Raw genomic sequence first — 16,400 nt, 5'->3', positions numbered from 1 at the left:
TAAGAGTAAAGAGTTTGTATTTTTCCATCTTCTCATTTACGTACACAAGCATTTGGTGTACCATTTTTGTTCTATTAATAAGAAAATATTTACAAATAGAAACTTTACTGTTGATTAAGAAGTTTAAATCTGATTTATGTACATTCCAAGAAAAAGGAAGTTTTTCATTCAATGAAACTAAAAGGATAATAAACTACATGGCCAAAAGTATATGGACATTCCTTCTAATTAGTGGGTTTGGCTGTTTCAGCTGTGTACCATTGCTAACAGGTGCATAAAATCAAGCATACAGCCATGCAATCTCCATAGACAAACACTGGCAGTAGAATGGATCATACTGAAGAGCTCAGTGACTTTCAACATGGCACATTCATAGGATGCCACCTTTCTAACAAGTCAGTTTGTCAAATTTCTGCCATACTTGAGCTGCTCTGATCAACTACAAGTGCTGTTATTGTGAAGTGGAAACGTCTAGGAGCAACAACAGCTCAGCCACGAAGTAGTAGGCCACACAAATTCACAGAAAAGGACTGCCAAATACTGAAGCACATAAAAGTCATCTGTCCATAGCTGCAACACTCACTACCGAGTTCCAAACTGCCTCTGAAAGCAACGTCAGCACAAGAAATGTTCATCAGGAGCTTCATGAAATGGGTTTCCATGGCTGAGCAGCCGCACACAAGCTTAAGATCACCACGTGCAATGCCAATGGCTGGAATGGTGTAAAGCACACTGCCATTGGACTCTGGAGCAGTGGAAATTGTTTGTTTTTGAATTTCACACAAAGCTACTCGAGGGCTATCTGTGCTAGCCATCCCTAATTTAGCAGTGTAAGACTAGAGGGAAGTCAGCTAGTCATTACCACCCACTGCCAACTCTTGGGCTACTCTTTTACCAACGAATAATGGGATTGACCGTCACATTATAATGCCCCCACGGCTGAAAGGGCAAGCATGTTTAGCGTGACAGGGATGCGAACCCGCGACCCTCAGATTACGAGTTGCACGCCTTAACACACTTGACCATGCCGGGCCAGCAATGGAAATGCATTCTCTAGAGTGACGAATCATGCTTCACTATCTGGTAGTCTGACAGATGAATCTGGGTTTGGCAGATGCAGGAGAACATTACCTGCCTGAATATATGCACAATGCCACCTGTAAAGTTTTGTGGAGGAGGAATAATGGTCTGGGGCTGTTTTTCAAGGTCTGATATAGGCTCTTTAGTTCCAGTGAAGGGAAATCTTAATGCTACATTCTAGAGAATTGTGTGCTTCCAACTTTGTGGCAACAGTCTGGGGAAGGCTCTTTTTTGTGTCAGCATGACAATACCCCTGTGCACAAAGCAAGGTCCATAAAGACATGGTTTGCCAAGGTTGGTGTGGAAGAACTTGATTGTACAGAGCCCTGAGCCCTGACCACAACCCCATCAAATGTTTTTGGGATTAATTGGAATGCCGAGCGAGAGGCAGGCCTTCTTGCTTGACATCAGTGCTGGACCTCACTAATAATGCTCTTGTGGCTTAATAGCAGTGAATCCCTGCAGCCATGTTCCAAAATCTGGTGAAAAGCCTTCCCAAAAGAGTAGAGGCTGTAAAAGCAGCAAAAGGGGGACCAACTCCATATTAATATCCATGGTTTTGGAATGAGATGTTCAACAAGCAAATATGGGTGTGATGGGTGGGTGTCCATATACTTTTGGCCAATTAGTGTATATCATAAACCTAATATTTTATACAACTTACAACAAACTTGACCAACAGTACTAATGTTTTTTTAACATAATGTCGGAAATAACAGTGAAAAAAGATTTTCATAATTATGCAATGAAATTAATGGTTATGCTTTTCATTAAAGTTTAAATATTTTGTAACTAATCAAGGAAAATTTTAAGAAGTCTACAAGTTTAACAGGAGAAATGAGACCCAATCCAAAGAAAATGTAATAATAACAGAGAAATGAAAAAACCAACAGAAACATAACGGAAATTCAAGACTGAAATTGAAAAGAGACGTGAAGGGAAGAAGAAACATAACACATAAGAGAAATAAAGATTAGCATTACAAAGAAGAAAAATATTTGTTAAAACAAAAAAATTTGCAGTGTCTCAAAGCAGTACAGAGGCATTGAATTATATTTCAATACATCAATGCTTATACTTTCCTGAGCTGTGGCTAATGCTTTGTTGTTACTAGCAAGTTCCAGAGTTTAGACTTAGGTGCAGATGTTTGATGCACCTATCAGAAGGGCAGCACAGAAATAAAGTAAAACAACTTTCCTTATGTATTAGAAGGGCCTACATCTAGATGATTCCATGAGTGCTTGTAGTGTGCTGTTATATAAATAAGCATGATTGATGTAAGTGATGGTTTTTCTCATCTCAGTGAAGAGCAGGTCCCAGTACAAAATAGTAAATTAGTTATAATTTTAGTGACTATAATTAGTCTATTTATTAGCATTAAATAAGCACATTACAAGTTCATATAATATCATACACTACTGTACGGACTTTTACATTGCTCTTACAGATCAACAACCTCAATTATTTTTAATGCAGCTCACTCAGCCTTAGTTCATGCAGCTGAAATAGTACCATTTCATAGTTTGTCTTATGTATTTAACATTATACCAAACATCATTCAAATCTAATTATTACTCAATCAATCATCTTTTCAACAGTTTACAAAAAGAGAAGTTTAGAAAAAATAACTTAGGCTCTTGCATGTCCATAATTAAAAAACAACAACAAAAAGGTATTGGAAGAGATATAAAAAACACAACAAAAAACAACTTCCTAATGCATATATTAATTGCCATGAAACAATAATGTAAATAGTGAGAGAGTACCTCGGTTTTCTTTAGTAACAGAAGCAAGATGGAGATTATTTTGGGAATCAATTCCTTTGCTATTCATCGGCTTTGAAACATGATTTGTACAAATGCTGTTTTGTTCCTTCAATTTCTTCCTTCTAGCTAAGAATGCTCGGATCAAAGCTTGTATTTTGACAATCTTTTTCACATGATCCTCATAAAGATGAGAGAGATATTCTTTATGATAATATTTCATGAAAACCTGAAAGAATACAATTTGCTCATTCCATAGTACAGTTCCTAATGATCTAGCTCTAAGTTAACAGGTTTTTACAAATAAACACCTGCCCACAAACTGAAAACAAAAACTTTCCAAAACACCATTAAAGCATAACTGATTGTTTCAACGAAATACTTAACTAAAAGAAAATAAGATACACTATGTTCTACATGTAGAGAAAAACAAGAGTTATCAAGTGAATGTGCATTTTTCAAAAGTAATAAACAATACACATAAATTCATTACACAGAATATTTAAACAAATGACAGATACTAATATTTTGTTGTCAGTGTGGTTTTGTTACTTTTTCTTGTCAATGAAAACCAAATTGTAAAAAACTTACTTTAGTGCAACCTACATGCCAACCAGTGAGATTGAGTCGAAGTAGAAGTAAACGGCAGTTCTCTCGAGTTATCTCCACTTTCTCATCAAAATCAAAAGTTAAGTATTGGTAACTGTAAATAGTTTTAAATCTATATTTTTTTTATAAATAATTAGATTTTACTTATTTTAAGTTTAACATTAATAATAATAAAATAAATGTATCTTGTAATAAAATATTCTTAAGGTGAAATACGAACTCAAAACACAATCTCGAACACTAAATTTCTGTATCTCATGATACATTAGCAAAAGAGTGTGTGTGTGTGTGCGCGCGCGCATGTCTTATCTTGTAAGAATATTTGGTGTGTGTAAAGAAAGCTGCTAGATACCAGTATACTTATTACAGATGATCAGTTTGAGTGGTAGAATGAAAAGGTATGAAATATGATTTTGATATTAGGAGCAACAGATTAACTTTGGAAGCACATTTCCAGAATCATTTTTATAAAAAAATTTTCTTTCAGTTATAAACTTTTTCAAGGGTGTTTTTAAAGGTCTGATTTCCTTAAGCTTTAATTTACTACCTTTAACAGTTGTATTCTTATGGATAAAAGGGTACTTGACTTGATGGATTGAACTGCCTTCTCCTGCCTTGTAAAGTCTTATGTTAAATACTCACAATTCATGATTTAATAAAATTTGTGTGTTAAACATATGAATTCAAATTCTGTGAGGCAAACTAAATTTAATGTTTCATGTGAAACACTAACTGGTTATAAAATTAAAGAATTATGTTTAATTACCAAGCACTACTCAACCTTTTGTTCAAAATTTATTCTTCTATATAAAATATTTGAAATGAAAAAATCTCTGTAGGATTAATTATTTTATGGGATTTTGTTACCAGTTCTCTACCATTCTATGTATTATTGGTTAGTAATATGTTTATCAATTGTTTGATGGTATAAATATTTTTTTATTACTATATAAATCTGAGGAGATATTATATCTTCTTGTAGGTTTCTGTACTTTACTGGGCAGGGGCACAGATTTTTTACACCTGATGGGGGGGATGATTTTTGTAACCACTTATGTGGACCGTTCAATTTACAAATTGGTAATCTCTAATTACGTGAACCTGAAAGCTGTAAACATGCAATCACAGGGTAATCTTGTTGCCACTATACTTCAAGGTTTCCATGTAGGTTTGTATAAGTGAGGTGTTGTGAACAGTTTTCAAAATCTTAATAGAATAAAGACAAATGTGTCACAAATTAACTGCCACATGAACTTATTCCTGCACACTGCACAGTATAAAAGATGGCCATTATACTTGACAAGGTTACTAATAACTTTCATTGCATGAATTACGTTTTCAAATATTAATAAAATTAGTAATTACCCTTGATAAGTTTATGTCTACTGAAAAACTGTTCATGTTGTTTGATAAAAATAATTAAAATGTTTTTGCGAACTCTTGAAAATTACACATCAATACAATGTAGCACATAATTATTCAAACTTTTTATTGAAGTAAGATTCATCTAGTCCTCTAGTCTATATGTTCCCAAATGTAGACCTCCTTTGTGATGATCTGTTTATGAATTCTTTTATAAGCTCTTCTTTATTTATCTTGTCGACCTCATCTTTGTGAGTGTGACAAACTGCCACATGGTTGAGGCGGCATTGAGACATAGTTGACCTTAACCATGTCTTCAACCGTCTTAATGCAGAAAAGCTGCATTCACATTCGCAGCTGGATACTGGACATACAAGCAAAATTTTCATGAGAAGAAACACTTCACTAAACATCTGCTGGCTTGTTTCATGCATTTTACAGTAAGCATCCTTTGCACCTTTCAGAGATACTGCTTTTGTTGTTCCTTTGAGCATGGGCAACTGAAAGTAGAGCCATTGTGCAGAGATTTCTGGATAGAAGTTTATAACCGAGTTGTCAATCTTGCCAGATGTGATCATGTTCTCAAATGCCAGATATTGCTTCAAGTCATTGTTGTCTGCATTGAATATAGTGGTCAGATGTTCTATGACTGTGTCCATAAATTCAAAATATTGGCTTCTGTAGTAATCTCTAGCTGTTGCAGAATGGTATGCTGAGCCATCATCACCTGTGATCCTTCTGGGGGGTCTGTGAATGCGTGGTAGTTCAATAGGCACCAGATCTAGGGAAGTTACCTTTTTCTTAGCTTCATCAAATATTTTGTTGTAATTTTCCTCTGTTCGCAATACCCGCAGTTGCTCAACTGTCATTGCAGATGCTTCAATCACGCCAGATACTGTTGCTGATTTTGCTTGGAATGCATGGTTTTGTTCCTCTAATGCATCTAATGGATGCTGAGCCATCAACAATCCTAAAACTGTCTTTCCTTTGTCAAATCTGTCCAGCAGACCTCGTGCTTTCACTGCTACATCTGATTTTTCATTTGCTAATTGAGACAAAGAATCAACAATGTCACTGCAGTGATCATTAGCACATGTAATTGCAGATAGGTGGCACAACCAGAGCGTTGGACACAGTGAGCGGATGTATTTAACTGGACCACTGTGGTTGTCTGTCTAACGATACAATATTTTCAAAGATTGTCTTGTATTTGCCTGACCTCTGAAGCAAGACACCAAGTTCATGTACCCACTGGATAGAACCTCAAACACATTCACAAGCTTCAACTGCATGTTACATTATTAAATTAGCCTTGTGTGCTCCACAGTGAAAAAACAAAGCTGACGGTTGCTTCTCTTTAATTTTTGCCTGGCATCCACTGTATGCACCACTGATGTTAGAGGCTCCATCATAAGTTTGTGCTCTTAATCCTGACAGTGGTAAATTGAGTCTAGTCAGTACGTCAAGTATAGTCAAGAACATTGTTTCACCAGTTGTATTGGAAACACTGTACAAACCAAGAAATGTCTCATGGACGTCAAGGTTCTCATCTACGTATTGTACACATATTGCTTCCTGTTCGGCACCTTTAACATCTTGAGTGCCATCAACCATTAATGCAAAGATTTTACTTTGCTGCACTTCATGTGCTATGTTCCTCAGTATTTGATGGGTGAACATCTCCATTATTTCATTCTGAGCCTGGGGTGATATGAATGTGGTTTTCTTTGACAAGTAGGCTGTCAACTCAGGATCTTCCTCTTCCATGAGCTTCACTAACTGCAGGAAGTTCCCCTCCATATCAGTGTCCATGTAATGCTAAACCTTGACACAGTAAGAAATGTAAACTTCTGAATATTTTGGCTAGACTTGTTTTGCATTCTTCCTGCAGCTTCTTTTTTCCATCATGTAGCTGGACAGTCACTGCAGTTACATCAAGTGAACGTTCTGGAGATATAGCAAATCTGTGCTGAGAAGAGGATTGGTGTTCGTTGAATTTCTGTTTTGCCTTTTTCCAGTTGCAAAAACTGGTGGATATGAAGATATACTCCATTGGCCTTTTAATTTCCCTGTAAAAAGGCCTCTATTTTCTGCCTTGGCACAATGAAAACATATGACTTTTTGAGTCTGATTGTCAAAGTGCAGCCATGGGAACTCATCAAACCACTTGCTCTGGAAGTTGATATTTTGAGATTTTGCTTTTTGTTGTGGTATTAGTTGTGCATCTGGATGATATGGCTTTCCACACTGTATCTGTGGAGTGTCAGATTTTTCATTACTGCACAAACTTGTTTCACAACTATCTGGTGGTTCATGATCTGCAATAGTTGCACAGGCATTTTCAGACTCGTCCTCTGATGAACATGGTATTTCCTCTGTATGACAAGTTTCTATTCCTTTGCTTGAGGTTGTTGTATTATCTGCATCTGCATTGTCACTTGTAGTACCAGTAAATGGCTTGCAGAACTGTCTAATATCGGAAAGTTTCAGACACTTGCTTGTCATAATTGGAATCTGTTTCCTAGATGACTCAACAGGCTAAAATACAGTCTTTATTGAAAAACTCTAATGTACAACGAACGAAGATAGAACAGAATGGAAGTAGGACTGAACTGTACAATTTATTTAAGTTGAATGCAGAAAACTTATGGTGACTACCAAGCCAACTGACCGCCTAGGCATCGCTGGGACAGTAATGTGTGCTAGTTACAACACAAGTTATTGCAAGTTTCTCGAAAAATACTTAAACAATCACAAATATATTATATTCCTGTTGAAGCTCATCAAAGGCAAACATGTTGTGAAATAGTGTCTATAAGCATGTCTATTAAATAAAAACACTTAAACAAAAACTAGCAATACAATTCAAGTAGAGGCTTCAGGTCGTTGAAATCACTCCTTTTGTTTCTAATTATACAAGAAAATAAAATATTTTTACTATCTATGATAAGAGAATATATTGTTCTTTTACCATTTTATTAGAGTGCTGTGATAATCTGAAATTTTGTGGATTAATGAGGGTCACAAACACAGGTCTAATGAGCCCTGTTGTAAAATCAAGGCTCAAACTAAAGGGAGCGGAGGGGGGGTGATGTAGAGTGCGTCTGGATTTGAGTGGGCAAGGGCGCATCTGGATCCGAGCGGCCCAAACCTGTCATTAACTGTACACTAAACGTACACTATGGTCAGCGGCTATGACAATTAGGAGAGTAAAGCGTTCAACAATAAAACCAAATAGACATGCATAAGAACAAATGGCGTAGGAAAACCGCACAATATGCACATAAGATTGATGCAGCTACAAGCTACAAATGGCCTGCCAGATCTAGATCACAAGAGTTTACACTTGGGAGTAATATTTTCGAATTTCATGCTCTGTTCACTCTGTTGTAATGAAAAGTTTACCTAATCTTACACTACGTACAAGGTGTAGGTAGATTCTGTGATAGTGCTTGAAAGCCTTGCATGTATACTTAGGCCTACTGACTGATAGTTACAAACTATCGCTTAGATCGAAAAGCTTAGAAGCACGCCTATATTAAAGATGTACATTTCAGCAACTGAAAAAGCCTACACCTAGGCCTAATTATGTAATTCAATTGGTAAGAACACGAGAATCACAAGAACAAACACACAATTTGTAGGTCTGTGATGCAATAAAACAATTCAACAGACCAAACTGTAGGGGGATGATTGTTTGCACCATACGCCCATCTAAAATGAAGGGGGATGTATCCCCCCATCCCCTCAGGATCTACACCTCTGTTACTGGGTGTAACTAATGATCGTGGAATGTTGTTCAAAACTATGTTGATCTACCCAAGTGCTGTTTAATGTAGGCTTTAGTTAAGAACAAATGAAATATTCTTGAGTGAAATCTAGTCAGACTTCAAGAATGAAAGGTGACATACATAAATGTTACACAAAGAATACATAATAAGAGTCTTCCTTTGACAGAGATATTTGAGTATATATATCAAACAGTAATGCTGGTGTCTTACAGCCTATTATCTAAGGCTTAACAAATAACCTGCTCCAGTATAAACTCATGTACACACACACACACACTTTTAGTCAATTTCTGTTTTTGTTTATATGTCCTGAACAAACAAATATTCTAAGTGTCCACTAATCATGATGTTCAGTTTTGTTTTTATTTTATCTGTCAACATAACGATTTGAGTGTTTGTTGTTTTCATTCTCATATTGATTACATTATTAAAAGTTCTTTAACTTTTCTGCAGTTTTCCTCACAATTAGAAATGTAAATTAAGCCAAATTCGTTTAGTGGGTCCTAGAGGATGTATTAACATTTATATTTGTTATTTAAAAAAAAATTACTTGTATAGTTGTTACTATAGAAAATGTTCTTTGAATATGTAAATAATTATAAAAATAACAGAAAATTATTCTTACCGTTTTAAAAATTCTTCAAATGGTATCCGATGGGAGTATCCTTTCTGCTTAAGAATGGCTGTGTTTGTAATATTTAAACTACTTGTCTGACTCTGAACATCTTTGTAAGAAAAATAATTTGACTTGGATTGTCTGTTGGATTGTATGCAGAAAACAAAGTAAGGTGAGCCTTTGGTTATATGTGTCAATAACTCGGAGAAAGTCTGATAAAGGTTTAAAGCCTTTGATGGGTTAGCTTGGGCATTCTGTGGAATAACTCCTCTTGATGAAACCTGTGTTTAAGAATAGCACTGAATGAGCATGTTACTTCTGCTTAAGAATAATAAACCTGAAATCTGCATGGACTTTTAGTATGTACAAAATAATATTTGTGCTTATAATAGCAGTATTATAAGATAGAAATAATGAATATAAAATAACAACCAAATGATTGAAGACAGATGGATTTTCTTCTAGTTATAGCTTTTGGTTGGTTGTTTGGCATTTATTAGTGCAAAGCAATTGGGCTATCTGCATCAAACAACCAGTAAAATGGTAAAAAAGTAAAAATCATTAAAATACATGAAAAGGAATCATGCTAAAACAAAACAGTCCAATTTCCAAATTAAAAACTTAAATTTGGTTAAAAAGACAAATGGTCCTTAAAAATTTAAAAACACAACTGAGGTTACCATCAATAATGACACTGTCCACATCAAGGGTGAACCCACCATAAAAATATGTTTAAAATGGTGCTTTCGCCCTTGATCGATGGCATGACAGTAAGATGTGTGCTGTTGTGACTTTAGTGCCACACAGATCACACATTGGTGCATCAATAGCAGATAAAAGAAAGTGGCGAGTTAAAAAACTGTGACTAATGCGTAGCTTAGGTAGAACAACTTCCTCCTTACAGAAACAGGACAGCTAAAGAGCAATAGAAAGTTTGATTTGGAAAAGCTTATTATCATGTTGCTCACTCCAAGTTGACTGCCCACTGGCATGGAGTCGAGCTTTGAATACAGGACCATAGTCCATGTACAGGACAGGCCCAGCAGTGATAGTACCAGAGCAGACTGATTTAGCAGCAATTTCAGTGAGTTCATTCCCACAAATACCAACATGGCCTGATATCCAGAAAGACTGGATAGAAGTAGATAATAGAGAGAAATGAGCCAGTTGGTTTTGAATATTGACTAGAACAAGGTGAGAACTAATGTAAAGTGATTCCAGAGCCAATAGAGAGCTAATAAGCCAGTAAGCATGAAAATAGTACAGTTTGTGTACTGCATAGTTTCTATGTAATCCATGGCAAGAGAAATGGCATACAGTTCAGCATTGAACACAAAAACTGTGTGCATCAGAATAGTCTGATTTTGAACCATCTTTATAAATGGAAACAGAAGAATGGTTTGAAAGATGTTCAGCAAATAGAAGGTGATACTTCTAATTGGGAGTATCCCCCTTTTTCAGATGACTCAAAGGAAGGTCATATTTGGGGATGGTAATTAACAGCTATGTTTTCCAAGGACAGACCCAATTCATCCAACTGCACCTGGATACAAAGGCCAAAGCAAACAATAGCAGACCATCTATTCTGAAAAAGCATGGCCTACTGAGGAAGTTTTGAAGCATACAGTGAAGACAGTTGCAAATGGTGAAAGTATATAAGAGATTCACAAGACTTGGTGTACAAACTCTGGACTGGAGAAGTGCAGATGGCTCCTGTGTAGAGCTGAACAAGGTCCAACATCTTCAAGGCTGAGATCCAGGCAGAGCCATAGACCAAAGACCCATAGTCTAGTTTTGATCAAATAAGGGCAGAATAGACTTTTAGCATAGAACATCGATCTGTTCCCCAAGTGGTGAAAGAGAGAACACAGAGCATATTCAGTGCACTAGTACACTTGGCACATAGTTGCTTGATGGGTGGAATAAAGGTCAGCTTACGGTCAAAGATAATGCCCAAAAACTTTGCCTCATGGACCACAGAAAGCACAACTTCTCCAAGATGGAGCTCAGGATCTGGGTGAATACCCCGTTGGTGGAAGAAGTGGTTTTGGAGTGAGAAAAGGTAAAACCGTTTGTTGTGGTCCACTTCAGAAAGTAATTGAGGGCAGTCTGTAGCTGCTGTTCAATAAACCACATGCTTGCTGGCTGAAATGAAATGTGGAAGTCTTTGACATAGAGACTGTTTGCAACTGTAGGGGGAGTTGTATACTGATGGCATTAATCTTTATATTGTGTAACACTCAAGACATAGCCCTGATGGATTCCCATGTTCCTGTGGGAAAGAACAGGAAAATGTTGAACCCATACAGACTTGGAATCGATGGTTTATTAAAAAATGTTTAATAAAAATGGGTAAATGGCCATGCAACCCTTATGAGTGGAAATCTTGCAAGATACCATACCTCCACATTGTATCATAAGCTTTCTCAAGGTAAGAAAAAAACCAACAGAAACAAGATGTTATTGCTTGAAAAAGGCTTCCCTGATTGACATTTTAAGTCAAATAAGAAGCACCAAAAGAATAGCAAGAGAGGCAGGAGAGAGATGGCACAGCATCTCTTAATAAATATCATTGAGTCCAACTGATGTACTGCCAGACAAATGAAGAGCAAGTTAAGTTCCACCAGTGTAAAGGTGGAGTTGAGACAATCAGCCCAAAAGGAAAAAGACAATCGCTCTGCCTCTGTCTTGATGGCTAAGATGGGGATGATGCTAGATGCATGAGAAAAGCTATTGCCAAGAGTACTGGCAATGCTCTGGGCATGAGCAACTTCCTGGCAATTGGAAGGCAAGATCAAAAGGGGGCAGAAGTATATTGTCCAGTAACCTTTAGAATCTTGTCCCACATGACATTGGAAGTTGCTGTAGAAAAGATGCTAGAGATATATTTAATCCAAGATTCCTTATGGCTTTGACGTCTGACCTGCCAAGCATGTGCATGGGTCTGCTGAAATGCAATGCTGTTTAAAAGTGTGGGATATATACAAAAGGTATCCCAAGCCTGTTTTTTGAGCTTTCCTTGCCATGTGGCAGGCAAGATTTGACCAAGGACGAAGATACTGTGGGAAACATGTCAAGGTTTTAGGAATACACTGAGCAGCTGCCTGGACAATACAGGCAGTCACTGCTGCCACACAGTCGTCTATTAATGGTTTACAGATGATGGCAAGATAAAGTTCTGAGAGAGCAGTGAAAGAGGGCCAGTTGGCCTGGTCTAACTATCATCGAGGCATGTGTCGTCTCTCTTAAAATGATAAGAAAATGATCACTGCCCCATGGATTACTGTTAACCCTCCAAGAAAAGTAAGAGAAAAGTGAAGGGAAACAGACGGAAAGATCAATAGCAGTAAAAGACTGACTAGGTGCATGAAAATCCTTAGAGGGGATTATGTCCATTACAATCATAATTACATTAGAATTAAAAATGGAGATGGTAACTGCTCAATGAGGACATCAAGGTCTGACTAATTATAGGTCTCTTCAGGAGCTAGAAAGAGAGAAGAAATAATGATAGTACAACCCAAGGAAGCACGTATGGCTACAGTCTCCAAGAGTGTATCAAGTGGCAAAGACAAGGTGGGTACATGCCACCCCACGATGTACTTGTTCATCACACAACCTGTCATTTCTGTACAAAGTAAACTGCTGAAAGATGACTGTATCAGCAGGTTTCAGAATTGTTTCCTGTATGGAGAGACATACAGGATGGTAAAATCAATCAAATCTTTAATGTCATCTATATTTGAAAAAAAAACAATAGTTCCACTAGATTAGAGTAACTATTTTTATTTAAGTGGAGGAGAACATATTTTCAACCACATTTCTTTTCTTTATTGAACAAAGGTCTATAAACCTCCATGGATCCTACCCTGGGTTGAGTAAGTAGATCTCTGTAGGTGGACAAAGATTCCAGTAAATGAGGGCACAAATGAATGGTTATTTTATTTCTCAGAGCTGCAGAAGAGGATTGACTTAAGGAAGTACCTGAACCCAAAGCCAAAGGAAGTGGAACTGGGCAGTCACTGTAAGGAGTGGCAGGGACAGAGAGAGAAGTAGACATAGAATCAGCAACTCTTTTAATCATGGATGGCAAAAGATTCTTCAGATGTTTTGCATATGACTCTGCTGGAGGCATGGGGAGATGTGTCTGCACTCCCACTGTGGCAGTGGAATGGAGTGCAGCAGTATATGTCCAAGATGGAGTTTTAGACAGTAATTTCCAAGCCTCCAAGTAGGAAATATTATTTATAGTCTTCAAGCATTGCACATCTTCCTCTTCCACCCATTTAGGGCAAGAAATAGAGTAAGATGGGTGTGGGCCACTGCAGTTAACACAGCATGGTTTTAGTTTGCACTTTTAAGCATCATGATCTTTGCCACAACAATGGGCACATTAAAAAACCATAATATGATGTTTTTTGAGTGACTGAACTGTTGACACTGGAAACATTCAAGAAGGTTGGAAATGTATGGCCACACCTTAAAGTTCAGATAACTTGCTTTTACTGTGGCAGGAGGATGTGACGATGTAAATGTCAATATCAGAACATTAGTAGGCAATGTAATTCTGCCTTTTAGTAGACATTTGACATACCATAAAAATGCCTAGGCTGGAGAAACCAGTGAGGATCTCTGACACAGGAATGTTATTTAAAACCTTTTCAACTATAACTACTTTGGAAGAATTCAAAATTGCATGGGGAGTAACTTCCATGGGTATATCTGCAATGGCCTTCAATTTCAAGAGGAGTTTGACATGTTGTGGTGAAGATGTTTCCAACAAAATGTCTCCAGAGTGCAACTTCTTTACTGACGTAGGGGAGCCAGCAAGCCCTTCTAATCCCTTTTGAATAAAATAGGGGGATATCTGCCCTAAGGATTTCTCGAATAAGGAATGGATAATTAGAAATCTAGGTACAGAATCTAACTGTGATGTTGACTGTATAACAGAGTTGTCCATGCATGGACAATAATCTGTTTGTTTGTTTTTTCCCATTCTTATTTATTTTTTTCATAAATGGGGGCATCCATAGTAAAGGTGCTACATTTTAGTGCCCACTAACTCCACCCACCATGGAGTGCCACAAGAGGACGAACTACAATGCCAAACAAGGACACTGCAGCAATGCCAGAGTGTTGTGAATACTATACCCAAACACCACTATCAGATACAATGTCCATAACACCCATTGAGAACGTCCAACACTGGTACTCGGTTTACCCTAGCCCAAGTAAACCAACTGATTGACCCTCAGAGGGCCACACCCCAAGGCTGCTTGTCTGTAGGAATTCAAGGCCAAAATGGTGTGTTGGAGTTGGACTTCTCAACCACCAGATCCTCTCCTTCCTTTTATGGGTTGTCATGCATGGCAAACATAAGGATGGATGTTTAAATCCCAAGGAGGTAAACGGAAAGTACAGAACCTTCTCTGGAAAGTCCCTTCACCACATACAGGAATCCACCTCAAGAGATACAGTTTTTGTTTCTCAATAAAACACTAGTTATTACCACAGGACAAGACAGATTTATCACTATAATGGTCTATCTGTCCTTGTGTCTGCCATGGGGATTAATCTCTAGAATTTAAGCATTACAGCCATCAAGCTTACCACTGAGACAATGCAGAAGGAGCTATTACAGAATGGAAAAAATGTACTAAATAAGTTATACGAAGGGTTAGTACAGCAAAATACAATTTGAAAATTTACAAAAATTCATATAAAAATCTAAAAGTTCTTTTAAAGCTGAAAAAATATATGTTTTTTAATGAAAAAAAGTGTAAATTGTGGCATAAAACTGATGTATTAAGCAGAGATGTTGATATTACAGTGAAGGTTATGTTTTTCTATGTAGCACATTTAATGAATATGGATGATATTTAGCCCAAACCCATGGACTTTTGAATATAAGCACCAAACCATTAATAACAATTAATCCATGAATTTAGCAAGTAACTTCTGCATATTTGCAAATTTCACAAATGTTAAGTACAGGAGTTAAAACAACAGCCTTTACATTCTTCATTAGCTAATACAATTTTGCATTTTTTGATAAAATTTCAATCCTCCAATCACCTCTGTACATTCTGAAAACTTAATTTTATAAGTTGAATAGCAAGCTATTGTTTCTCTGTACCTGCCAATACCAAATATTATCTGATTGATGAAATAAAGGCTGTGTTTAAATTTATTGTTCATGCTATTAAAATTTCATTTTATATGTCCATTAAATCAAACACTTTTTAGTTTTCTATCTGGCAGAAGCAACCTTATTCAGAAAAAAAGAAAATGACTGAAAATGAAACCATTTCACTGTGAATCTTAAACTTTCCAGTTCATTTTAACACATACATTTCTTCTTTGTTTAGTTCTGCCAGTTATTCTATGAAAGCCATAAAGCTCACTTTAAGTATGAAAATATAACTAGCTAAGTACTACATTTATGAACAGTATTAGTTGTCACTGTCAAATGCAATCCTTATAGTGAGCAGTATGATGCTATGAATCTTTATGGTGCAAATGATTGGTGTTATATCATTATTTTGTGCTTCTTATTTAAAAAAAACAAACAATAATTTAAAATTAACAATAAATACACAATTCAAAAAAAAAAAAAAGAGGGAAAATATCACAGAAATGGCTCCCAAACAAACACCTAGAATGTGTATCCAGTACAAATGTGCACCCAGAACCTTTGATAACAAACAAAACATCAATAATGGTAGTACTTAGTAGAACAGTAAATAAATATATGTCAGGAAAAATAAGGAATGTAAAGATAATGTGTTTTATGATGACTGAAGATCCTACTACGGAAAAATCTATTTTAGTTGCATGTTTCATCTCAGTGAAAAAGTAATAATTTAGGAATAGTTTACTCTTCCAATTATGAGGTTCCTTTCCAAAATGTGTGTTTCATGCTGCCTCTGTATTGAACTATTCTTAAAAAATACTGCAAGGCTCTTTCAAGAACTTAAGATTGATTTACAGTCATTGATATTTCATTCTCTGTCAATTTTCTTTCTTTTTAATTTAAAAAGAGGGTTTTATCACAAGGACATATGTACCCACCCCTCACACACACACACACACACACACACAAGGAAATATAATAAAATATTAAACAGGTAATTTAAATATTGGTGATTAAACAAAATTTCCTTTATGTATACCATTTAA

General features: G+C 36.4%; 1 protein-coding gene across 5 annotated transcripts in view; it reads right to left on the bottom strand.

The window, feature by feature from the left end:
* The window catches only part of LOC143258460 (neither inactivation nor afterpotential protein C-like), a 78,159-nt gene that overhangs the window by 12,342 nt on the left and 49,417 nt on the right, over positions 1-16,400 (bottom strand). For all 5 annotated transcript variants that reach the window (XM_076517465.1, XM_076517466.1, XM_076517469.1 and 2 more), the window contains 3 exons: positions 9,231-9,502; positions 3,435-3,546; positions 2,847-3,072 (listed from right to left, as the gene is read on the bottom strand). In XM_076517465.1, the coding sequence (XP_076373580.1) occupies positions 2,847-3,072; positions 3,435-3,546; positions 9,231-9,502 (610 nt within the window). The remainder of the gene's footprint in view (positions 1-2,846; positions 3,073-3,434; positions 3,547-9,230; positions 9,503-16,400) is intronic.

The sequence above is a fragment of the Tachypleus tridentatus genome, chromosome 8 (genome assembly GCF_004210375.1).
Source record: "Tachypleus tridentatus isolate NWPU-2018 chromosome 8, ASM421037v1, whole genome shotgun sequence".
In the NCBI taxonomy this organism is placed as follows: Eukaryota; Metazoa; Arthropoda; class Merostomata; order Xiphosura; family Limulidae; genus Tachypleus; species Tachypleus tridentatus.
The sequence above is the reverse complement of the archived record's forward strand: the minus strand, read 5'-3'. Positions and strand labels throughout refer to the sequence as shown.